The 25,412-nt window shown below is 46.5% G+C and overlaps 1 protein-coding gene across 5 annotated transcripts in view; it reads left to right on the top strand.

The window, feature by feature from the left end:
- Positions 1 to 25,412, top strand: part of daam2 (dishevelled associated activator of morphogenesis 2) — a 329,728-nt gene that overhangs the window by 244,429 nt on the left and 59,887 nt on the right. For 4 of the 5 annotated variants that reach the window (XM_085997938.1, XM_085997943.1, XM_085997940.1 and 1 more), the window contains 4 exons: positions 10,417 to 10,585; positions 15,890 to 15,997; positions 17,679 to 17,739; positions 24,875 to 25,006. In XM_085997938.1, coding sequence (XP_085854064.1) covers positions 10,417 to 10,585; positions 15,890 to 15,997; positions 17,679 to 17,739; positions 24,875 to 25,006 — 470 coding nt within the window. The remainder of the gene's footprint in view (positions 1 to 10,416; positions 10,586 to 15,889; positions 15,998 to 17,678; positions 17,740 to 24,874; positions 25,007 to 25,412) is intronic. The other variant, XM_085997939.1, reaches the window with a different exon arrangement.

The raw sequence follows: 25,412 nt of genomic DNA, 5'->3' as shown, positions 1-25,412 counted from the left end.
ATAACAACTCCAGATCACCAAGCCACCCTTAAACGCAGATTTAATTGCCCTCTAATCCACTGCAGCAGTGTTCCTCACTTCCAACCTGGGAATAAGACCCCTGCTTCACCAAGAGGACATATTTTGTTTTTCCAACACCTTAAGCCTCCCTGAGTGAGATTTCCAGTTTAGTCCCAGTTGAAGGAAAGCGTTGGATCCATGAGGAACCTGGTCTGAGACTGGCCCAATCTCATCTCACATAGGAGCTTTATCTCCAGAAAAGGGAGGGCATCTTTCATCCCATCATTGCAATGGAACCCAAGTCTCAGAGGTGAAATGCCAAAGTCTAGCTCACTGCATCATCTGAAACTCCAACATGAAGACATTTAAAACTAAAATAGGAGCAGGAGGAGCTTTAAAGAAAGACTTGCATTTATATTGCACCTTTCATGGATTGAAAATTGGTTAACAGACAGGAAACAGAGAGTAGGAATAAATGGGTCTTTTTCGGGGTGGCAGGCGGTGACCAGTGGGGTACCGCAGGGATCAGTGCTTGGGCCCCAGCTATTCACAATATATATCAATGATTTGGATGAGGGAACCAAATGTAATATTTCCAAGTTTGCTGACGACACGAAACTAGGTGGGATTGTGAGTTGTGAGGAGGATGCAAAGAGGCTTCAAGGCGATTTCGATAAGTTGAGTGAGTGGGCAAATACATGGCAGATGCAGTATAACGTGGATAAATGTGACGTTATCCACTTCGGTAGGAAAAACAGAAAGGCAGAGTATTATTTAAGTGGTGATAGATTGGGAAATGTTGATGGACAGAGGGACCTGGGTGTCCTTGCACACCAGTCACTCAAAGCAAACATGCAGGTGCAGCAAGTAGTTAGGAAGGGAAATGGTATGTTGGCCTTCATTGCAAGAGGATTTGAGTACAGGAGCAAGGATGTCTTACTACAGTTATACAGGGCCTTGGTGAGACCACACCTGGAGTACTATGTGCAGTTTTGGTCTCCTTACCTAAGAAAGGATATACTTGCCATAGAGGGAGTGCAACGAAGGTTCACCAGACTGATTCCTGGGATGGCAGGACAGTCGTATGAGGAGAGATTGGGTCGACTAGGGCTGTATTCACTCGAGTTTAGAAGAATGAGAGGGGATCTCATTGAAAGGTATAAAATTCTGACAGGGCTAGACAGACTGGATGCAGGGAGGATGTTTCCTCTGGCTGGGGGGTCTAGAACGAGGGGTGACAGTCTCAGGATACGGGGTAGGACATTTAGGACTGAGATGAGGAGAAATTTCTTCACTCAGAGGGTGGTGAACCTGTGGAATTCTCTACCACAGAAGGCTGTGGAGGCTCAGTCACTGAATATATTTAAGAAGGAGATAGATAGATTTCTAGACACAAAAGGCATCAAGGGGTATGGGGAGAGAGCGGGAATATGGTACAGGAAACTCTCGATTTACCGGCACCCAAACAACCGGAAATGTCGGTTAACCGGCAAAATTCAGGAGTAGGTTCAGTTAAGTTTTTCTTCATATTAGTGGCCGTTCCTGGATCTGTGGCTGTGTAATCGGGGGTTTCTGCACTTGTTGCTAAGCAACAGGGACGCTTGGTCTGTGGCCGGGGTTCCTGCAGCTGTTGCTAAGCAACAGGGAAGCCTGGATTTGTTGCTGTGTACGGAGCTCTTGTACCTTTTAACTATACCTCTCTGGAATCTGGACTTTTTGATAAACCGGCACCGTGCCGGTCCCGTCGGTGCCGGATAAAAAAGAGTTTCCTGTATTGAGATAGAGGATCAGCCATGATCATATTGAATGGCAGAGCAGGCTCGAAGGGCCGAATGACCTACTCCTGCTCCTAGTTTTTTATATTTCTATGTTTCACGACCTCAGGATGTCCCAAAACACTTCACAGCCAGTGACATACTTTTGAAGGGTAACTATTGATATTGTAGTACCCAGTTTATGCTCAGCAAGGACATAAGAAATAGGAGCAGGAGTCGGCCATTTGGCCCTTCGAGCCTGCTCCACCATTCAATATGATCATGGCTGATCTTCTACCTCATCTCCACTTTCTTGAACTATCCCCATATCCCTTGATTTCCTTAATATTCAAAAACCTATCGATCTCTGTCTTGAATATACTCAATAACTGAGCCTCCACAGCCCTCAGGAGTAGAGAATTCCAAAGATTCATCACCCCCTGAGTGAAGAAATTTCTCCTCATCTCAGTCCTAAATGGCCGACCCCTTATTCTGAGACTGTGACCCCTGGTTCTAGACTCCCCAGCCAGGGGAAACATCCTCCCTGCATCTGCCCTGTCAAGCCCTGTAAGAATTTTGTATGTTTCAATGAGAATATAGGCCTAGTCTACTCAATCTCTCTTCATAGGACAATCCCCCCATCCCAGGAACCAGTCTGGCAAACTTCCGTTGCACTCCCTCTATGACAAGTATATCCTTCCTTAGGTAAGGAGACCAAAACTGTACACATTACACCAGGTGTGGTCTCACCAGGGCCCTATACTCTTTACTCATACTCAAATCCTCTTGTAATAAAGGCCAACATACTATTTGCTTTCCTAATTGCTTGCTGTACCTGCTTGTTAACTTTCAGTGATTTGTGTACAAGAATACCCAAGTCCGTCTGAACACCAACATTTCCCAATCTCTCACCATTTAAAAATAATCTGCTTTTCTATTTTTCCTACCAAAGTGGATAACTTCACAGTTCTCCACATTATATTCCATTTACCATGTTCTTGCCCATTCACTTAGCCTGTCTATAGCCCCTTGAAGCCTCTTTGCATCCTCCTCACAACTTACATTCCCACCCAGCTTTGTATCATCAGCAAACTTGGATATATTACATTTGGTCCCCTCATCCAAAGCATTGATATAAATTGTGAATAGCTGAGGCCCTAGCACTGATCCTTTTGGTATCCCACTAGTTACAGCCTGCCAACCCAAAAATGACCCGTTTATTCCTACTCTGTTTTCTGTCCGTTAACCAATCCTCAGTCCATGCTAGTATATTACCCCCAATCCCATGAGTCGTAATTTTGTTTAATAACCTCTTGTGTGGCACTTTATCGAATGCCTTTTGAAAATCCAAAATACACCACATCCACTGGTTCCCCTTTATCTATTCTGCTAGTTACAACCTCAAAAAACTCTAACAGATTTGTCAAACATGATTTCCCTTTCATAAATCCGACCCACAAACAGCAATGAGATAAGGACCAGATCATCTGTTTTTAGTGACATTGGTTGAGGGATAAATATTGGCCAGGACACCAGGGAGAACTCTCTTGCTCTTCTTCGAGATAGTGCCGTGGGATATTTTACATCCACCTAAGAGGGCAGACAGGGCCTCGTGAGTATTTACTAACCATTAGAGCTACAATTCTCATTCACATCGCTGAGACTTTGGGGTAGATTTTCAGCGTGGTGTCCGGCCGTGAAACTGAAGAGACCATGACGACATGCTGCAGTGCATCCAATACACACTGCAGCTGCTGGTGGAGGGAGCATGTGCTTAACATAGAAACATAGAAGAAACATAGAAGATAGGAGCAGGAGTAGGCCATTCGGCCCCTCGCGCCTGCTCCGCCATTCAATGCGATCATGGCTGATCATCCAAATTCAGTACCCGGTCCCTGCTTTCTCCCCATACCCCTTGATCCCTTTAGCCTTAAGAAACATATCCAACTCCTTCTTGAATATATTTAATGAATTGGCCTCTACTGCCTTCTGTGGTAGAGAATGCCACAGGTTCACCACTCTCTGGGTGAAGAAATTCCTCCTCATTTCTGTCCTAAATGGCCTACCCCTTAGCCTTAGACTGTGACCCCTGGTTCTGGACTCCCTGACCATCGGGAACATCCTTCTTGCATCTAGTCTGTCCAGTCCTGTCAGAATTTTATAAGTTTCAATGAGATCCCCTCTCATTCTTCTAAACTCCAGCGAGTACAAGCCCAATCGACCCAATCTCTCCTCATACATCATTCCTGCCATCCCAGGTATCAGCCTGGTGAATCTTCGCTGAACTCCTTCCATGGCAAGAACATCCTTCCTCAGATAAGGCGACCAAAACTGCACACAATACTCAAGATGTGGTCTCACCAAGGCCCTGTACAACTGCAGCAAGACATCCTTGTTCCTGTACTCAAACCCTCTCGCTACGAAAGCCAACATACCATTTGCCTTCTTAACCGCCTGCTGCACCTGCATGCTTACCTTCAGCGACTGGTGCACAAGGACACCCAGGTCTCGTTGCACTTAAGCTAGTGGATGGGGTGCCGTTCAAGTGGACTAATTTGTGAGGCATTTAGTGGCTGTGCAGCAGTACACTGCTCCATGCTTGAACAAAGCAGATGCTGACGTGAAGACTGAACCTCTTGGTGTGACCGCTGGCTGGAAGCAAAGTAATAGATAGACAGCTCTCCCACTTGCTGCCTGCCTCTTGCCTGCAGCCGTCTCTGGACAAGTGACAGGAGAAACACCCCAAAAACTGGCAGGCCCACCACAACTGCGACAGGAGAGTCTATTCCTGGCACAAGTGGTGATTAGCTGAAGCACAATCAGGTTGTCAGCCGAACTCTCAGGAACCCTCCGCACCTCTTCCTTACAGTAGTGAAGCCTGATTCACCAGGGTCATATCAGGGATGAGATACTGGGACAAAAATGGCTAAGAGGAGACTTAAATAAAGAGAAACTGTTTCCAATGGCTGAAGGGTCGGTGACCAGAGGACACAGATTCAAGGTGATTGGCAAAGGAACCAGAGGTGACATGAGGAAACATTTTTTTTTTACACAGCGAGTTGTTGTGATCTGGAATGCACTGTCTGCAAGGCTGGTTGAAGCAGATTCAATAATAACTTTCAAAATTATGGATAAACACTTGAAGGGAAAAATTATACAGGGCTATGGGGAAAGAGCAGGGAGTGGGACTAATTGGAGAGCTGTGTCAAAGAGCCGGCACAGGCACGATGGGCTGAATGGCCTCCTGTGCTGTATCATTTTTAACGATTCTATGATTAACAGAGGTTTTTTAAAATCGATGAGTTGTTTTGATAGCGTGAATAGGGAACAAATATTTTCTCCGGTTGGGGACAGTGATTAGGAGTCATCAATTTAAAAAGTGTCATGAAGAGAGTGAGGAGAGAGGTTGGGAGATTTCTTCACACCGAGGGTAGTTATTGCATGGAATGCTTTGTCACAGAGAGCAGCTGAGGCACAAATCATTACACCTTCTAAGTGGACAACAACAACTTGCATTTATATAGCACCTTTAATGGAGTAAAATCGTCCCAACACGCTTCACAGGAGCGTTATCAAACATAATTTGACACCGAGAGTTATGATCTTAACCTGCATAATTATGGTGAAATTTCATTAAGGACAGATGACCAAAAACTTGATCAAACTGGTAGATTTTAAGAGGAAAGAGAGGTAGAGAGGTGGAGAGGTTTAGAAAGGGACTTCCAGAGCTTGGCGGTGGGGGTGCGGGGAGGTGCAGGGGACCAGGACTGTGGTTGTTCTGAATTGCTCTAGCAATAAATAGATATCACCTTAAAAGTTATAGTTATCTTTACTTTTGAAACTAATGGTTTCCATATTAACAGCACTTCGAAAGAAATTGTTTTTATATTTAAAAAAAGACTGGTCACTTGGAGCCTGGTGACTCCATGCTTCTTCCTGCAATGGCCGCTCAGCTTGTGATAGCCCCTTGCCAGCATCCTCAGGTGACATGGCTTACTTATCTTCTACAAATATGTGTGTTTGCCTCTTTTGCCATTTTGTGTATCATGCCAATTTTCTCCAAGACATGTTGTAAAGCACTCCCACTGCGGTTCAAACATTGGATTAACATTGGTTTAACACGGCGCTGTAAAAATAGCTGACGTGTCTCTGAGCTCCCACAGCTTTATTGTGGGAGTGATTGGGGAGTAAGCATTCCATTGTACTAGTTACATATGGCAAATAAAGAATCTTGAATCTTGATATATTAAGGTGGAAAAGAGAGGAAAACCAGTCAATCTGTTATTGCGATGTTGGTTGAAGAAGGAATGTTGATTGGGGCACCAGGAGAACTTTCTGCTGTTCTTCAAATAGACCCATTGGATCTATAAAGTCCACCACAACAGGTTTATTGGCTCATCTGAAAGACAGTACTTCTAACAATGCAGCATTCCCTCAGTACTGCTCTGGAGTGTCAGCCTAGATTACGTTTCCAAGTGGTAGAGGGTAGTAATGGATCCTGGTGATCATCCACCTATGAGATCGGACACTAATACGATAGCAAAATACAGCAGATGCTGGAAATCCAAAATAACAACAAAAGAGACTTTACAACCTTTCGGACTCAATATCGAATTCAACAATTTCAGATCATAACCTCGGCCCCTTTCATATTTTTATATATTTTTTATCCACACTTTTGGTTTGTGCCTTTTCCTTTCTCTCTCTCTCCCACATGGCAGATGTCTCTCACTCTGCCAGCGTATTTCACACTTCATCTAGAGCCACCCTTTGTCTCTTTACCTGTCCTATTACCATCTCGTCTCGCCTTGTATATCTCTTAATGTCTCTTCACCCCCCACAGAACTTCCCTTTTGTTCTTTCATCCCCTCCCCCATTTCCCAGCCCCCAAACTTGCTTCTTAATCTGTTTCATTTCCTGCTTTTTTCTCAGTCCTGACGAAGGGTCTTCGACCTGAAACATTAACTCTGTTTCTCTCTCCGCGGATGTTGCCTGGCCTGCTGAGTTTTTCCAGCGTTTTCTGTTGTTATTTATGAAATTGGACATCCTTGCGCCTCATCTGCTGCTCATCCTACCCCTCCTTTTTCAACTTGTCCAGCCAAGCGCCACTTTCTGAGGCACCTTTTGTGTTGCGTTGGACCAAAGCACTGAGTCACTCTTACAGTGTCGGCTGTTTTGCCACCTGCTGCACCTCTGCTGGCTCTGCTAACGTTATTCATACAACAAAAAACTAGGATCCACCCTAAGTGGCTGCAGGCATGATTCTGTCCCCTGATTCCTTTCTGCCCTGTGGGAACAATTTCAAAACTGAGATTGATAGATTTTTGTTCGGTATGGGTACTAAGGGATATGGTACCAAGATGGTTAAGTGGAGTTGAGACACAGATCAGCCATGATCTGATTGAATGGCGGAACAGGCCCATTGGGCATAGTAGGCGAAGAGCCCCAGGGTTCTCTTCAGCGCCTTTGGACAGTGGGGGAGGGGTAACTCCATGAGGGGGCGCATTCTTTCGGGATCGGGGCCGATGACTCCGTTCTCTACTACGCAGCCGAGGATGGCAAGGCGCGAGGTGTTAAACACACATTTCTCCTTATTGTAGGTGAGGTTCAGCCGTTGGGCCGTACGGAGGAATCTTTCCAGATTAACATCATGGTCCTGCCGGTCGCGGCCGCAGATGGTGACGTTATCTAGATAGGGGAACGTGGCGTGCAGCCCGTTCTGGTCAACCATCCGGTCCATCTCCCTTTGGAAGACCGAAGCCCCGTTGGTGACGCCGAAGGGAACCCTAAGGAAGTGGTAGAGGCGGCCATTCGCCTCGAAGGCGGTATACTGGCGGTCCTCAGGGCGGATAGGGAGTTGGTGGTAGGCCGACTTAAGGTCGATGGTAGAGAATACTCGGTATTGTGCAATCTGATTGACCATATCAGATATGCGGGGAAGGGGGTATGCGTCCAGCTGGGTGTACCGGTTTATGGTTTGGCTGTAGTCGATGACCAGGCGGTTTTTATTGCCGGTCTTAACGACTACGACCTGGGCACGCCAGGGGCTGGTGCTCCCCTCGATGATGCCCTCCTTCAGGAGACGCTGCACCTCAGAGCTAATGAAAGCTCTGTCCCCGGCGCTGTACCGCCTGCTCTTGGTAGCGACGGGTTTGCAGTCGGGGGTGAGGTTAGCGAACAGGGAAGGTGGCGGGACCTTGAGGGTGGATAGGCCGCAGGTGTTACGCGGTAAGCGGTTTAAAAGCTGCTGGTTGTCGACTGTGAGTGGGGGGAGGGGTCCACCGTATGCTAGAGTGACACTTTGGAGGTGGGATTGGAAGTCCAGCCCTAGTAGGACGGCAGCGCAGAGCTGGGGCAGGACGAGGAGTTTAAAATTTTTATACTCCGTGCCCTTAACCGACAGGGTCACAACACAGTAGCCGCTGATGTCTGTGGCGTGGGACCTCGATGCCATCGAGATCCGGTTGCGCGTTGGCCGGACAGTGAGGGAGTAGTGGCTCACCGTGTCTGGGTGGATGAAACTCTCCGTGCTTCCGCTGTCGAACAGGCAGGTCGTGGCGCGGCCGTTTACTTTGATGTCCATCATGGACTTGGACAGGTGATGCAGGCGGGCTTGGTCCAGTGTGACGGAGGCTAGTGTATGGCTGAGCGAGCTGCTGTAGTCTGCGGGTGAGGCGGTGGTCGGGTCTGGAGGCAAGGTGGCGGTCGAGTGTGGTGGGTAAAATGGCGGCGCCCACGAGGTTGGACAAAATGGCGGAGAAGATGGCTGCCCCCACAACTCACATGAGGCACTGCTGGTGTCGGTTGCCTGGATCAAAGATGGCCACCCCCATAACTCACACGTGGGGATGCTGGCATATGTGGCCTTGATGGAAGATGGCCGCCCCCACAACTCGCATGAGGCACTGCTGGCCTCTGTTGATCTCCCTCTACAGGCCTTAGCAAAGTGGCCTTTCTTCAGGCAGCTTGAGCACGTCGCGTTTCTCGCTGGGCAGCGCGCCCTCGGGTGTTTCGCCTGGCCGCAGAAGAAGCAGCCGGCGGCCCGATCGCGGGGCTCCGATGTCGCAGCCGGTACCGGGGGTGGCGGTCCCGATCGGGTCCGGGACGCCGACGCTGAGGTAGGTCCCAGGGGCGGCGCTGCGAGGGGTATTGCGGTTGGGGTCGGTCCCGAGTCCCAGGGTCGCGAATTACAGTACCTGGAGTACGCCTCGAGGTCCCGATGGGCCACTTCTAGGGAGCGAGCGAGGGCTGCAGCTGTGTTCAGGTCGAGGTCCTTTGCTTCAAGCAGTCTTTGCCGTGAGTAGTCGGACCGCAGGCCTTTCACGAAGGCATCGCGGATATTATCTTCAGTATTTTCTGCCGCCGTTACCGCTTTAAAGTCACAGTCCCTGCCGAGTGTTTGTAGCGCCCGTAAAAATTCATCTACAGACTCTCCTGGCTGTTGCGGGCGGGATCTTAGGAGATGTCTGGCATACATGGGATTTACCGGGCTCTGGTACTGTTGTTTCAGCAGGTTGATGGCGGCCTCGTATGTAGTAAGGTCCTGGATGAGTGCAAATACTTTAGGGCTCACTTGGGCGGTCAGAACTCTTAGCTTGGATCTCTGAGGCACGCCGGATTCTCCCAGGTAGGATTTGAAACAGCTCAGCCAGTGTTCGAAGTCGAGGGATGAGTTTGCTGCCTGTGGGTTTAGATCCAGGTACGGTGGTCGGAGGGCTCGCAGCCAGGCCGGCTGCTGTGGCTGTTGTAGCTGGGCGTCTGGCTGGTCGTTTGGCTGGTCGTTTGGCTGCTCAAGTAACGACATTTTAAAATTTAGCCAATAAAATTGATATACCTATCAATTCATCCAATGAAAAGCGACGAGTTAAGAAAGTAACTATAGGTTTTTATTGGCTAAATAACAGAGCCCACCCTCGTGGGTGATCGGATCCAACAAGGAGGAATGCCAGCCAGTCGACCACCTTTATACCTGGGCAGGTAGGTGGAGCCATGGGCGGAGTCAGCAGTGGTCAGCCCAGGTATAACAGCGTGACAAGAGGCGACCTCGTATAGTGATACAACAGTGTGAACAGTGATAACCATAGAGTAACGATATAACAGTGATAGCTATAGTGTAACGATAGTGAACGATAAAAGTGGTTTACCACACCACCCTAAGTGGCTGCGGGCATGATTCTGTCCCCTGATTCCTTTCTGCCCTGTGGGAACAATTTCAAAACTGAGATTGATAGATTTTTGTTCGGTATGGGTACTAAGGGATATGGTACCAAGATGGTTAAATGGAGTTGAGACACAGATCAGCCATGATCTGATTGAATGGCGGAACAGGCTTGAATGGCTGAGTGGACTACTCCTTTTCCTAATGTTCCTGTGGAAGGTAGGTACCCGGCCATCACTTAGCACCTCTCCCTGGGGAGACAGCTGAACTTGATAGCTGCATATACAGGGAGTTTAAATTGCAGGTGCATACCTACGTCCTGCCACCCAAGTGGTGTGAGGTGGTAGATGGAAGGTCCAGGCACTGAACCACTGAGTTGGTCACAGTGTGAACCTCCTTGGAAATCACAAACAATGCAATTTTGTTTTAAAGAGGTGACTGCAATCTTTTTTTGTCCCCACCTCCCCGCCCCCCCCCCCCCCTCCGATTCACCCCCAACTTCAGGGATTCTTTTGGCATCCAAAGAGCTGTGTCGGAGCAAGAGGCTGAAGCAGCTCCTGGAGGTGGTCCTTGCCTTCGGAAACTATATGAACAAAGGCCAGAGGGGGAACGCTTTCGGCTTCAGGATTTCCAGCCTCAACAAAATCGGAGATACGAAGTCAAGCATCGACAGGTACGAAAGGAACGACCCGGACCGCAAAAGACCAATTCGGTTCAGAGATCGGAAACAGAATACGCAATATGGAATTCAGGCGATAGTCAATAATAAATCCAATATGGAATTCAGGAGATAGTTAATAATAAATCCAATAGGGAATTCAGGAGATAGTCAATAATAAATCCAATAGGGAATTCAGGAGATAGTCAATAATAAATCCAATAGGGAATTCAGGAGATAGTCAATAATAAATCCAATAGGGAATTCAGGAGATAGTTAATAATAAATCCAATAGTGAATTCAGGAGACAGTTAATAATAAATCCAATAGGGAATTCAGGAGATAGTCAATAATAAATCCAATAGGGAATTCAGGAGATAGTTAATAATAAATCCAATAGTGAATTCAGGAGATAGTCAATAATAAATCCAATAGGGAATTCAGGAGATAGTTAATAATAAATCCAATAGTGAATTCAGGAGATAGTTAATAATAAATCCAATAGGGAATTCAGGAGATAGTCAATAATAAATCCAATAGTGAATTCAGGAGATAGTCAATAATAAATCCAATAGTGAATTCAGGAGATAGTTAATAATAAATCCAATAGGGAATTCAGGAGATAGCCAATAATAAATCCAATAGTGAATTCAGGAGATAGTCAATAATAAATCCAATAGTGAATTCAGGAGATAGTTAATAATAAATCCAATAGTGAATTCAGGAGATAGTCAATAATAAATCCAATAGTGAATTCAGGAGATAGTCAATAATAAGTCCAATAGGGAATTCAGGAGATAGTCAATAATAAATCCAATAGGGAATTCAGGAGATAGTCAATAATAAATCCAATAGTGAATTCAGGAGGAACTTCTTTACCCAGAGAGTGGCTAGAATGTGGAACTCGCTACCACAGGGAGTGGTTGAGGTGACTAGCAAACATGGATTTAAAGGGAAGCTAGATAAACACATGAGGGAAAAGGAATAGAAGGTTATGCTGAAGAGGGGTGGGGGGAGGTTCGTGTGGAGCAGAAAGATCGGCAGTTGGGCCGAATGGCCTGTTTCTGTGCTGTACATTCTGTGTAATGTAATATATTACCGCAATTCATTTTCTTGCCTAAAATGACTTTACAGCTCCCCCTATAAAGTGACTGATGTTGTGTGCCTCCATCAACCTCTCATGGGCAGTCCATTCCACGCATTCACTGCCTTGTGTTTGATCTGCCCAATCACCTTGCCTTTTCATAGAAACATAGAAAAATAGGAGCAGGAGTAGGCCATTCGGCCCTTTGAGCCTGCTCCGCCATTCAATATGATGATGGCTGATCCTCTATCTCAATACCATATTCCTGCTCTCTCCCCATACCCCTTGATGCCTTTTGTGTCTAGAAATCTATCTATCTCCTTCTTAAATATATTTAGTAACTTGGCCTCCACAGCCTTCTGTGGTAGAGAATTCCACAGGTTCACCACCGTCTGAGTGAAGAAATTTCTCCTCATCTCAGTCCCAAATGGCCCACCCTGTATCTTGAGACCATGACCCCTCATTCTAGACCCCCCAGCCAGGGGAAACATCTTCCCCGCGTCCAGTCTGTCTAGCCCTGTCAGAATTTTATACATTTCAATGAGATCCCCTCTCATTCTTCTAAACTCTAGTGAATACAGCCCTAGTCGACCCAATCTCTCCTCGTACGACAGTCCTGCCATCCCAGGAATCAGTCTGGTGAACCCCCGCTGCACTCTATGGCAAGTATATCCTTTCTTAGGTAAGGAGACCAAAATTGCACACAGTACTCCAGGTGTGATCTCACCAAGGCCCTGTATAACTGTAGTAAGACAGCCTTGTTCCTGTACTCAAATCCTCCTGCAATGAAGACCAACATACCATTTGCCCTCCCAACTGCTTATAATAACTTAAGAACATAAGAAATAGGACCAGGAATAGGCCACTTGGCCCCTCGAGCCTGCTCCGCCATTCAGTAAGATCATGGCTGATCTTGGGCTCAAAGCCACTTCCCTGCTCGCTCCCCATAACCATTCACTCCCTTATCTTGCAACGATCTGTCTATCTCCACCTGTATTTAATGAACCAGCCTCCATGGCTCTCCGGGGCAGAGAATTCCACAGATTTACAACCCTCTGAGAGAAGAAATTCCTCCTTATCTCAGACTGTGCCCCCGAGTTCTAGATTTCCCCACGAGAGGAAACATCCTCTCTGCACCTACCTTGTCGAGCCCCCTCAGTATCTTATATGTTTCAATAAGATCACCTCTCATTCTTCTAAATTCCAATGCGTATAGGCCCAGCCTGCTCAACCTTTCTTCATAAGTCAACCCCCTCATTTCTGGAATTAACCTAGTGAATCGTCTCTGAACTGCCTCCAATGCAAGTAAAACCTTCCTTAAATAAGGAGACAAAAACTGTACGCAGTACTCAAGGTGTGGTCTCACCAATACCCTGTACAGTTGTAGCAGGACTTCCCTGCTTTTATACTCCAACACCCTTGCAATAAAGGCCAACATTCCATTTGCCTTTTTGATTACTTGCTGTACCTGCATGCTAACTTTTTGTGTTTCATGCACAAGGACCCCCGGGTCCCTCTGAACTGCAGCATTTTGTAATCTCTCTCCATTTAAATAATAGTTTGCTTTTTTATTTTTCCTGCCAAAGTGGATAACCTCGCACTTTCCCACATTATACTCCATCTGCCAAATGTTTGCCCACTCACTTAGTCTGTCTATATCCCTTTGCAGATTCTTTGAGTCCTCTGCACAACTTGCTTTCCCCCCCATCTTTGTATCATCCACAAACTTGGCTACATTACACTCGGTCCCTTCATCCAAGTCATTAATGTAGATTGTAAATAGTTGAGGCCCCAGCACCGATCCCTGTGGCACCCCACTAGTTACCGTTTGCCAACCGGAAACTGACCCATTTATCCCGACTCTCTGCTTTCTGTTAGTTAGCCAATTCTCTATCCATGCTAATATACTACCCCTAACTCCGTGAGCTCTTATCTTATGCAGTAACCTTTTATGTGGCACCTTATCGAATGCCTTCTGGAAATCTAAATACACCACATCCACTGGCTCACCCTTATCTACGCTGCTTGTTACATCCTCAAATAACTCCAGCAAATTTGTTAAACATGATTTCCCTTTCATAAAACCATGCTGACTCTGCATGTCTGCTTTCAGTGACTGGTGTACAAGGACACCCAGGTCCCTTTGTACATCAACATTTCCCAATCTATCACCATTTAAATAATACTCTGCCTTTCTGTTTCGCCTACTGAAGTGGATAACTTCACACTTATCCACATTTATCCACATTTATTTCTGAGCTTCATCCCATGCCGCCTTCCTATTGGTCTCGGAGCCATGGACAGGGTTTAACTTGTCGATAGCCTTAAGGGTCTTGAATGCCTCAATAAGATCCCCCCTCAGTCTGCTCTTCTCTAGTGCAGACAAGCTCAGCTTCTGCAGCCTCGACTTGTCGTTGATGTGTCTGAGGCTAAATATCAGCTCGGGAAGCTCATTCTTTTTTTTAAGGGGAGGGAGCAAAAGGCGGGTTGCATTCGGTAAAGCCAGTTAAAAAAACAACTCACTCACGATTTTCCTAGGTTTGCCAACCCTCTAGGATTGTCCTGGAGTCTCGAGGAATTACAGATTGGTCTCCTGGACACTGCTGAAAAATCATAGGGGGCATTAAAAGAATGGTGTGCTTTTCATTTTCTTTGAACATTTTCATTTATTAGTTAGAAAAATATTGGAGATGCAAATAAAAGGTTGTATGGCTGGTTGGGGTTTTCACGGTGTGAAGTCGTGTGGAAACCTCCAGGAATATGTCTGACTAGAGTTGGTAACCCTAGTCTGGCCTCACCCCTCCCTACCTCTGCAATCTCATTCGGGCCTGTGTTCCTCCACTTTTCCAACTCTGGCCTTCACTGCATCCCCCCTTTTTTCTGCTCCACTTTTGGTTGTAGAGCCTTTAGTTATTTCACCCCTCACACTCCATAAACCCCTCTGCCTTGTTACCTCGCTCCCCCTCTAAAAGCCTATTCAAAATCTACCTCTTCGATCTTGCCTGTGCTCAACTCCCCAATCCTTCTCCCTTCAATTCCCAGTGTCTGGTTATTTTTTTTTTGCCTCTGTAAAATGCTTTCAAATGTTTCATTACATTAAAAATGTGTTTGCCTCAGTATCAACTTCTGTGCCCGTACCTGTAAACTGGGTGAGTTGTGTGCCCACCATGGCATGGAAGACACTGTAAGAGTACCGATCGGCCGGCCATATGTCCTTTCCCTCTCCCCACCCCACCATCAGTGACAGACCCTTTAGCCATCACACCATTTCACTTTGAAATTTTCTTCCTAAACCTCTTCACGTTGTTACCTCTCTCCTCGATCTTCAAAAGCCTCCTGAAAGCCTATCTCTCTGGTCAACCGTTTTGGCCTTTGGTTACCTCCCCTATCTTACATAGGATATACGGCGCAGAAACAGGCCATTCGGCCCAACCACTCCATGCCGGCGTTTATGCTCCACTCGAGCTTCCTCCCGTCTTTCCTCATCTAAATCTATCAGCATAACCCTCTATTCCCTTCTCCCTCATTTTCTTGTCTAACCTCCCCTTAAAAGCATCGATACTATTTGCTTCAACCACTCCCTGTGGTAGCGAGTTCCAGATTCTCACCACTCTTTGGGTAAAGAAGTTTCTTCTGAATTCACTATTGGATTTCTTGGTGACTATCTTATATTGATGGCCTCTAGTTATTCTCTTCCCCACAAGTGGAAACATTCTCTGTATCCACTCTATCAAAATTTTTCACAATTTTAAAGACCTCTATTAGATCACCCCTCAGCCTTCTCTTTTCAAGGAAAAAGAGACCCAGCCTGTTCATCCTTTCCTGATATGTATACCCTCGCATTTCTGTTATCATCCTTGTAAAACTTCTCAGCACCCTCTCCAGTGCCTCTATATCCATTTTATAATAGGGCGACCAGAACTGTGCGCAGTACTCCAAGTGTGGTCTAACCAAGTTTCGATACAGGTTTAGCATAACTTCACTACTTTTCAATTCTATCCCTCTAAAAATAAACCCTAGTGCTTGGTTTGCTTTTTTATGGCCTTGCTAACCTGTGTCGCTACTTTTTCCCTACCTCCTGCCTCTTGGGTCATTTTGTTACACGACAGGTAAATTGTTGCTGTGTTTGTGGGAAATGATCATTTCCTTGAACGTGCTTGAGTGAAGATGTTATTGAACTCTGACCCATAGGACTAATTTAGAATTCTCATGGTGGATGTGTCTCTCAATTCCAGGAGCATCACACTGTTGCACTATCTGATCATGATATTTGAAAAGAGCTACCCAGAGATCCTCACCATTCAGTTAGACTTACTTCATGTACCGGATGCAGCCAAAGTCAAGTAAGTGACCCCATAAAACCGGGCATCCTCCGGCCATTTTGTGTTGTTTTATAGTTCTTTATTGTCCACTCCTCACACACACGCACATCACCAAAAGCTTGCGGGGGTCTTCCATTATATGAATTTGGCCAGTCTGAAGCCAACCTAGTGAGCGTGAGCCCACAGCATAAATCTGTCCATAATTTCACGCTAATTAGCAATAAAATTGGCAATCTTGCTCAGCGAGGCCACAAGGATGGCAGATGTGAGAAAGAGAAATATCTCACTAGTGCAGTAGTGGGGTTGCCCATCTGAGGTTAGGCGTAGGACAGAATGTTGGGACCAAGTAGAGGAAGCTTTCCACCTAGCCATGCCATGCGTGACGTGGAAGTCCTTGATATCGAAGAATGCGTGGTACCGACGCTGTGGGAACTTGAACTAGCAGAAGTACAAAAATTCACACACACAAACTTCAATAAAAACCCATCTGTCTCTGCCTGCTGGGTGTAAAACCTTTTGGGACGTTTTACTACATTAAAAACGCAATCTGAATGCTAATTATTGTTGTAAAGGCTGTAAATGATTGGGTTTTAGCTAAGGAGAAGAAACTTAAAATGCTGGAAAAACACAGCGGATCCCTCAGTATTTGGAAAGAGAACAGATGTTAAATATTTCGGGTACAGACCCTTCATCAGAAACATGGGGGTAATTTTGACTTTGGGCAATAGTGTAAGATGGGCAGGTCAGCCACCAATCATACATCTCTCCCGATTTTTCATTTCTTTTGACTTCGGGAAAGATTTATAACAGGCGGCCGATCCGATATCGTCCCAAAGTCAAAATTACTCAAGTCAACCTTTTTTTCTTTTCAGATGCTGCCGGGTCTGCTGTGTATTTGCAGAATTTTATAGAGCAACTTTTAGTCTCATTTCCCCCCCCCCCTCACCAACCACAGCACAGAATTTCCCATAATGTGAGTGCTAATTGGAACTAAATTGGCATTTTCACTCGGGAAGATCACAGGGATTGTTGGGAATGGGAATGTCATGCTCGGACAGCAGGGTTGGAGGGGTGGGATGGGATGGGGTGGAGTTGGGGGGTTGGTGTCCACCATTCTTTGCTCACTGAGTTCCTGAGCTCACAACTGCTGTATAGTGCAGGGGGGAGCCAAGTGTGTGTTCGGCGTGGCTCCGTGGGTGGCACTCTTGCCTCTGGGTCAGAAGGTTACAGGTTCAAGTCCCACTCCAGAAACTTGAGCACAAAATCCAGGATGACATTTTAGTGCAGGACTGGGGGAGTGCTGCACTGTCGGAGGTGCCGTCTTTCAGGCTGGATGTTGAACCGAGGCCCCTATCTGCCCTCTCAGGTGGATGCAAAAGATCCCGTGGCACTATTTCGAAGAAGAGCAGGTGAGCTCTCCTTGGTGTCCAGGCCAATATTTATCCCTCAATCAACATCACTAAGGATGGAAAAAGGGGAATCTCATAAGGAAGTTTGGGATGAGGAAGTCCTTTTAGCTTGTTTGACCGCATACCTCCAGAAGGCCAACTCCTTCACTTCAGTGCAGGAAAAGTGTTAAACTGTACCAAGGAATTTAGAGGCTTGGTAGGATATTTGGAAATGTTTACAATGCTAAGTTGAGAATTCTGAATTTCCTTCTCCTGAAACTAATTAAGAAAAAAATGTGTTTATTTCAACATAGCCTGGCAGAACTGGACAAGGAGATAAACAATCTTAAGAATGGACTGAAGGCTTTGGAGTCTGTAAGTATCACCAACCCAGGAATTACCGAGTGGGAGCAGTGGTCCTGAATTTCCGCAGGTATTGTCCCGATCTCCCGCCGTAAGGTCAGGGGGAGACCGGCGGCAACCCTGGAGAAATGGTTTGAATCACTACTTTCAACCATTTATGCCATTTCTCCGTGGATTCCCCTGATCTCCCTTCGATGTTTCTGTAGGAGATCGGGAGACCTCCCGCAGAAATTCAGGGCCAGTCTCTCAGTCATACATATATAAGTAGTACATAAAGAGATGAAATACCGCACAGTGGGGAAATGTCCAACATGTGCCAACATGCATGGCAGAGAGGGCATGGTTTTGTCTTATCTCCCATGTTATATTGTAGAGTCTTAATTGACATTAGGTACTTTCTCCAACTCTTCCCTATACCCCACTACAAGGGAGGGGAAATTGGAGAGAGCTGACTCAACCTGCTGTCATGTCCTAGTGGTCAGCTGAAGAACATCTGGATATGGCTCACCTGACAGCCATTTTCTCTTGGGGAATGCGGCATTCTGGGGACAGAGGGGAGGACCTATGTAAAATAAAAGGAAAAATGTCAAATGACGTGTTTTGAATCTATCCTTGGTCCCCTCCTCGCCACGATTTACATGCCAGTCCTTGGCATGCTTGGTCTGCAAGCATGGGGTCAGATCCTGCATCTCTGCTGACACCATACCTTTCCCCTCTGCCCCCTCCATCGATCCAAGGACTATCCAACTGCTTGTCCTAGATGACCTCAAATTTCATCCAGCTTAATGTTGTCAAAACTGAAACCATCCCCTTCAACTTTCATTAGCACTTTTCATTAGCTTTTTCTGGCCTTGACTCCATCAACCTCCCCAAGTTATCACCTCAACCTGCTGAGTCAGGATGTGTGGACTCTGAGCTGAGCTTCCGCTCCCACATCTACTCCATTACCATCTGCTTTCTTCCAACTCTTCTTGCAACATTGCCTTCCTCCGCCCTATCTCACTCCCAGCACTGCCGCCAAAACCGTACCTAGGCCATGGCTTCAGCATTGCGAGGCTCAACAGATTGACTCACTGAGCAGGATTTTCATTGTGCCGTGGAGTCGGGACTGGAGGCGTGCGGGGGGTTAAAATCCCGAAATCGGGGGTCCCGACCCCATCCCGCCCCCAACCCGCCTCCATGTCAGTTTCAAAGGAGGCGGGTACCCGCCCCGCACTGGGACCCGCCTACCCGAGGCGGGAAGGGATTAGTGCCAATTAACTGCCTGTTAACAGGCAATTTTTAGCCTAATCCCTATTTTTAAGCTTGTACTGTGGGATTCCCGAAGGCTCCAAACCACGCCAAGTTGGAGGAGTTGAGCCGTCGGGTTGAAGGGCTTGGAGGGGTCGAGATGTCAGTGTTCAGGTGAATGTTGTGTGCATGAGTGCAAAGGTAAGTGTGTTTGGTGTGTCTAAAGTGATTAAAGAAGTTTAAATGACCTTTTCTTACCTTTTCAGCCTTCCTTCCTTTAGGTTCGGGGAGTCCCTCATCTCACCGGCACAGAAAGCAGAATGGCTGCGAACTGTCAAAAGTGACAGCCTTCAGCTTTCTGTGCAGGAGAGATTTCATCTGTCAAAACGTCTTGACAGATGAAATTCCAGTCTGTGACGTCACCTGTTGCCGGGTGGCCCTTAATTGGCCTGCTGAGCCCGCTGGGCGAGCTCAACCAGGTCAATCAAGTTAAAATCGCGTGGATTAGCCGCATCTCGATGGAGGCGGGACTACAACCCCAAAAGTTGTAGTCCCGCCTCCAACCCGACTCCTGAATGAAAATCCAGCCCCTTGTCTTAACCATCCGCTGGTTACAGCTCATTAAAAATTCAGCAGCCCACGTCCTGTACTCTCAGTACCTCGTCCTCTCCAAACTCTACTGCCTCGCCGCCCAGAGCAGGGTAATATCAACATTCTCAGCCTTGCATTCATGGCCTCACTCCTCCCTGCTTTAAGTCCCCATGTGCAACATATGTTTCTCTATCATTGGGATCCGTCTCCCTACCCCCCCACCCCTTCGCTGCCCCCCCCGCCACGGTGGCCGCTTTTTCAGCCACTCCTCTCCTGCTCTATGAAACTCCCTCCCTCATCCCCTCTACTTTGCCGCCTCTCTTCCTAGCTGCAGAAACCTACTCAAATCCCTAACCCTACTTCCCCACCCTAACCCTCTCTGTTTTCCTCTCCCCCATCCCCCCAGTGCATTGGCCACTACTTTTCCTCCTGAATGTAATGCACTCTGAGATGTCTCCCAGCATGAGAGGCACCCGATAGGAATGTACAGTTGTTGCTGTTGTTGTAACAGGCTTCTTTTGTGCTTTATGAATAACATTAGACTCAACAATGGAACGATCCATCATACTCTGGATGCAGCATTTGACTTTAATTCAGAGGGCCCTGGCTTCAATCCTAGTCTTGAGGGCCCTTTGAACTTGTTTACTATCTACAAAAAATCTTTATCAGTTTTTTTCTGGGGCTGGGGGGGGGGAGGGTGAAGAGGATTAAAAAAAAATCACAACATATAACCATAACCACATTTTTACAAAATTTATCAGGGAGGAAATGATAGCTGATAGGATTCATATGCAGTTAAGTTCTATTTGTTTGGCTTGTGCGTAAAACCAGGGAGCTCTATGCATCTGTTTCTGCATCTAGAAGTTGCTGTAGTCAGCAGTGTGGAATGTGTCCTGTTTACATGCCTGATGTCCTATCAGTGTTTGTGAAGAGGGTTTATCAGAATGTGAGGGAGAGGAATGTGGATATGTGTATGACCCACTCCAATTACTGATGAGCTTGATGGCTTGGTTTGTGAGGGGGGAGGAGGTAGACTTTAAGCTATGAGAACTAGGCCTTAACCCGAACCTTTACCTCAACCCCGACGCATTGTAAAGGTTTGGAGCGAATGGTCTATTTCTGTGCTATTAAATCTATGTAAGTTTAGGTAATTTTTCGCTGAGGTTAGTTCTTAGATTTTAATTTTTTTCAGAGTCTGTTCCCTTATCCAGACAAATGGGTAACCGTTTGCTAAAGTCCACAAGACTGCCCAATGTCCATTAAGGAGGGAAGCTAGCTGTCCATTCCCGGTATGGCCTACATGTAAATCCACCGATGTAGTTGATTCTGACCTTCAATCTGAAGCCCACAGCAAACAATGCCGTTGTACCAAGTCGCTGGAAAGGAAAACAAATAACTGTACATGACGAATCCCTCCTCAAATCAAATCAACTTTTATTGTCATTGTTAGTGCACAAGTGCAGTACAACGAAATGTAGGCTTGCGGCTCCCGAGAGTGTACAATTTGGATTAGGACACTTAAACATTTCAACATACATTTGTACATATATATTAGCATAAATATGACCATAATAAAGTGCATCGGCAGGTGTGCAGGCTTTAGTGTTTATTTGTGGAGTTCAGTAGGATGACAGCCCTGGGAAAGAAGCTGTTCCTAAATCTGGTCGTACGGGTGCGAATGCATCTGTAGCGTCTGCAAGACACCCAATTGCTGAAATCTCTGATGTATGTCCCTAAGGACCTATGCGACGGGCGCTGCCGGCATTAACTGGCCTCCACCCGACTGGTCCAACTCTCGGTCGTCACCATACCTCATCTCCCAGTGCTTAACCCCATGTCTGTGTGGGACCATGGCATAGAAATGGGCAGGATCCTCAATCGCTTTCACTGCCAAATGTTTGTCGGCTCCCTCTTGAACTTTCTTGACCTATCCACCTCCTCTGCCTCCCCGGGTCACCCAGGTATGAGATTTTCCCAAAGAAGAGAAGCTTTTCAAATTGAAACACGTTCTGTTGGCCTGTTGTATCACCGTCAGCTGTTTCCAATGGTCCAAAATTTCATTGGCCGTGGGAGGTTGATGAGCAGCGCTCTGTGTGTGTCTGACTACCGTGTGTGGAGCCCTGCCTTCTCCAGCTTCACAGTGGTGTGGTTAGGCAGTGAAAACATCACTGTAAAGATCGAAACAACACATCATCCTTCAGTGCAGTGCAAACCCAACGTTAATAAATCCCTCCCTCCTCTCTCTCTAATACTCTTTTTGCTTTTCATCCTCTATCTCCTCTTCTTCCACTCTTCCTCTCTCACTTGTTCCTCTCTCTTTTCTCCTCTCTCTATTGGAACTCTGTAGGATACAGGGGAAAAGGCAGGGACACGAGGTAACTTTAGATGAAGTGTTGCTCCGATCTCAGGCACAATGGGTCAAATGGCTTCTTTCTATGTTGTAGTTTCTATGCTCATCTTTCTTTCTCTTTTTTCCTTCCTCGCTTTCTCTCATCTTTATTTCCCTCTCCCTTTCGCTTTTCCCTTCCTCTTCTTCCTCACTATCTTCCCCTCTATCTCTTCCTCTTTTTATTTTTCGGCGCTCTTTCTAACTCATTTTTCTCTCTCATCTTCCTCTTCTCTTCCTTTTTCCCCAATTGCTTTCTGAAAAATAAATAGAAACAAACATGTCTCGTTCCATCCACAGTCACTCTATAACATGGGCTATGGGGAACTGTTGGGAGCATCCCAGAGCTGCTCCATTCATGTCAATGGAAGCTGCACACTCCTGTACTTGGGAATTCCCTTTCCAAACCCATCCACCTTAATTCATATCTTCCCACCTTCAAAAACTGCTGCTCAACCATCCTTTGGCACTCCTCCCCAAACTTTCTCCACTTCCTGCTTTGTGTCCAGCCTGCTTCCCTTGTGAAGTGCCTTGGGCTAGTTCACTATGGGAAAGGTGCTATATAGGTGCAAATCGCACGCACGCAGTGAGTTTTTGTGATCTGGAATGCACTGCCTGAAAGGCTGGTGGAAGGAGATTCAGTAGTAACTTTCAAAAGGGAATTGGATATATACTTGAAAAGGGAATATTTACAGGGCTACAGGGAAAGAGTAGGGCAGTGGGACTGATTGGAAAGCTCTTTCTAAAGAGCCGGCACAGACACGATGGGCCGAAGGCCTCCTCCTGTGCTTTATGATTCTATGATTTCAAATCAGCCAGTGGTTTAGGAGCCGCCTGATCCGGTAAAGCCTTGAACCAGCTGAGCATGCAGTAGTATCCAACCGGTAGCATGAAACAATGCTCCCCTATTCATTCCCTCCCCTTTAACAAATTCGTGCACATTTAAGGAACATTCATATTGACCTTTGACCAGAGATTAAAATACAAATTAACCTTGTGCAAGTTTTATTTGTGTAATATTAAAATCCAGGTACACATTGTGCTAGGTTGATGCCAAAAGGATTAGCCTGTACTAACCTCAACTTTCACTGAACTACAGACAACTGTTCAGTGTTCAGCTTCTGATATTAGTCACAATTGGCTCAAAACTTCCCAACCCGGCCTGATGCCACTGTTTTTTGTTCTCTCGCTTCAGATTAGACCATGTCACTCAGCAAGGCCATGGGCAGCACGTGCAGCAGTGTACATATAACCCTCCTAATGAACTGTAATTACATTACAAATCTATCAGCTCAAAGCAGATGGACCAGACACACACAGGATGTGGCTGTAGGCAGAATGGAGCGGGTGTGTGCAGACATGTGCTGATCGCTTGGCCTGATAAAGACTGATAGGCAGCAGATTCAAATTAACACTGAATGCCAGGGCCTTAGTGCTCATCCTGATATAGTTTAGGAAATAAGTGCGGTAAAGTGGGATTGTCCAGGCAAGGCGTGTATCTCTTTGACAGGGATCCTGGTGGACAAACTCTTTCTTCAACAGACGTCCTGATGGTTAGGCTCACTTAACACGGTTCCTGATTGGGGAGACTTTTTTAAACAGGGTGCTAATGATGAAACTCCTCTGAGACAGGTTCCGGTGGTGAGATGCCATCTTTAATGGGGTCCTAATAATTATTTAACAGGTGTCCTGATGGTGAGAGGCTCCCTTTAATGGAGAGTTTTGACGGTGAGAGTCTCCCTTCAATGGCGTGTCCCCCAAGGATCTATCCTTGGACCTCTCCTATTTCTCATCTACATGCTGCCCCTTGGCGGCATCATCCAAAAACACAACGCCAGTTTCCACATGTACGCTGATGACACCCAGCTCTACCTCACCACCACCTCTTTCGACCCCTGAATGGTCTCTAAATTGTCAGATTGCTTGTCCGACATCCAGTACTGGATGAGCAGAAATTTTCTCCGATTAAATATTGGGAAGACCGAAGCCATTGTTTTCAGTCCCCGCCACCAACTCCATTCCCTAGCCACTGACTCCATCCCTCTCCCTAGCATCTGTCTGAGGCTGAACCAGACTGTTCGTAACCATGGTGTCATATTTAACCCTGAAATGAATTTCTGACCACATATCCACAGCCTGGCTAAGACCGCCTATTTCCACTTCCGTAACATCGCCCGTCTCCGGCCTTGGCTCAGCTCATCCGCTGCTGAAACCCTCATCCATGTCTTTGTTTCCTCTAGACTTGACTATTCCAACGCACTTCTGGCTCGCCTCCCACGTTCTACCCTACGTAAACTTGAGGTCATCCAAAACTCGGCTGCCCGTGTCCTAACTCGCACCAAAGTCCCGTTCACCCATCACCCCATGCTCGCTGATCTACATTGACTCTCAGTTAAGCAACGTCTCGATTTAAAAATTCTCATCCTTGTTTTCAAATCCCTCCATGCACTCACCCCTCCCTATCTCCACCAGCCCCAAAATCCCCCGAGTTATCTGCGGTCCTCTAATTCTGCCCTCTTGAGCATCTCTGATTATAACCGCTCAACCATTGGCAGCCGTTCTTTCAGCTGCCAAGGCCATAAGCTCTGGAATTCCCTCCCGAAACCTCTCCGCCTCTCTATCCTCCTTTAAGACATTCCTTAAGATTTACCGCTTTGACCAAGCTTTTGGTCATCTGCCCTAATTTCTCCTTATGTGGCTCGATGTCAAATATTTTGTCTTAGAACACTCCTGTGAAGCACCTTGGGACGTTTTACTATATAAACACAAGTTGTTGTTGTTGAGAGTTCTGACGGTGAGACTGTCCCGTCAATGGAGAGTGGAGAGTTATGACGGTGAGACACTTTTATTAAAAAGTGTCCTGATGATTAAGTTCTTGCTTTATTAGCAGTCCCAATAGTGGTAAATGACAGTTTTGTTTTGTTTCCCCCCCCCCTGCAGGAGCTGGAGTACCAGAAAAGCCGTGCACGGAACTGCGAGGACAAGTTTGTTCCGGTCATGAGTGACTTCATTACAGTCGCTAGCTTCAGCTTTTCAGAGATGGAGGACCTGTTGACTGAGGCTAAAGATAAGGTATGGCAACCGATTGGACAATATAACCCAGCATCCCATTTCCTTTTTTATTGCCACCTGATGAGTGAAGAGTCAACTAGCACCTTTCAACTTTCCTTTGGCAACATTTGTCCCACACACAGAGGATACTTACTTCCAATTTGAAGCACTATGCTGATGGAGATTCCCTCTTAAGCAAGGTCCTGATAATGAGATCACTCAGTTAACAAGAGTCCTGATGGGGAGACTTCCTCTTAAACAGGATCCTGATAATGAGATCACTCAATTAACAGGAGTCCTGATGGTGAGACTCACTTTAACAGGAGTCCTGATGGTGAGGCTCTCTCTTTAACAGGAGTCCTGATGGGGAGACTCTCTCTTTAACAGGAGTCCTGATGGTGAGACTCTGGCCTAGAAATTGAGTTTT

The sequence above is a fragment of the Somniosus microcephalus genome, chromosome 9 (genome assembly GCF_052327205.1).
Source record: "Somniosus microcephalus isolate GS21.2 chromosome 9, FLI_Smic_1.0, whole genome shotgun sequence".
Taxonomy (NCBI): Eukaryota; Metazoa; Chordata; class Chondrichthyes; order Squaliformes; family Somniosidae; genus Somniosus; species Somniosus microcephalus.
The sequence above is the reverse complement of the archived record's forward strand: the minus strand, read 5'-3'. Positions and strand labels throughout refer to the sequence as shown.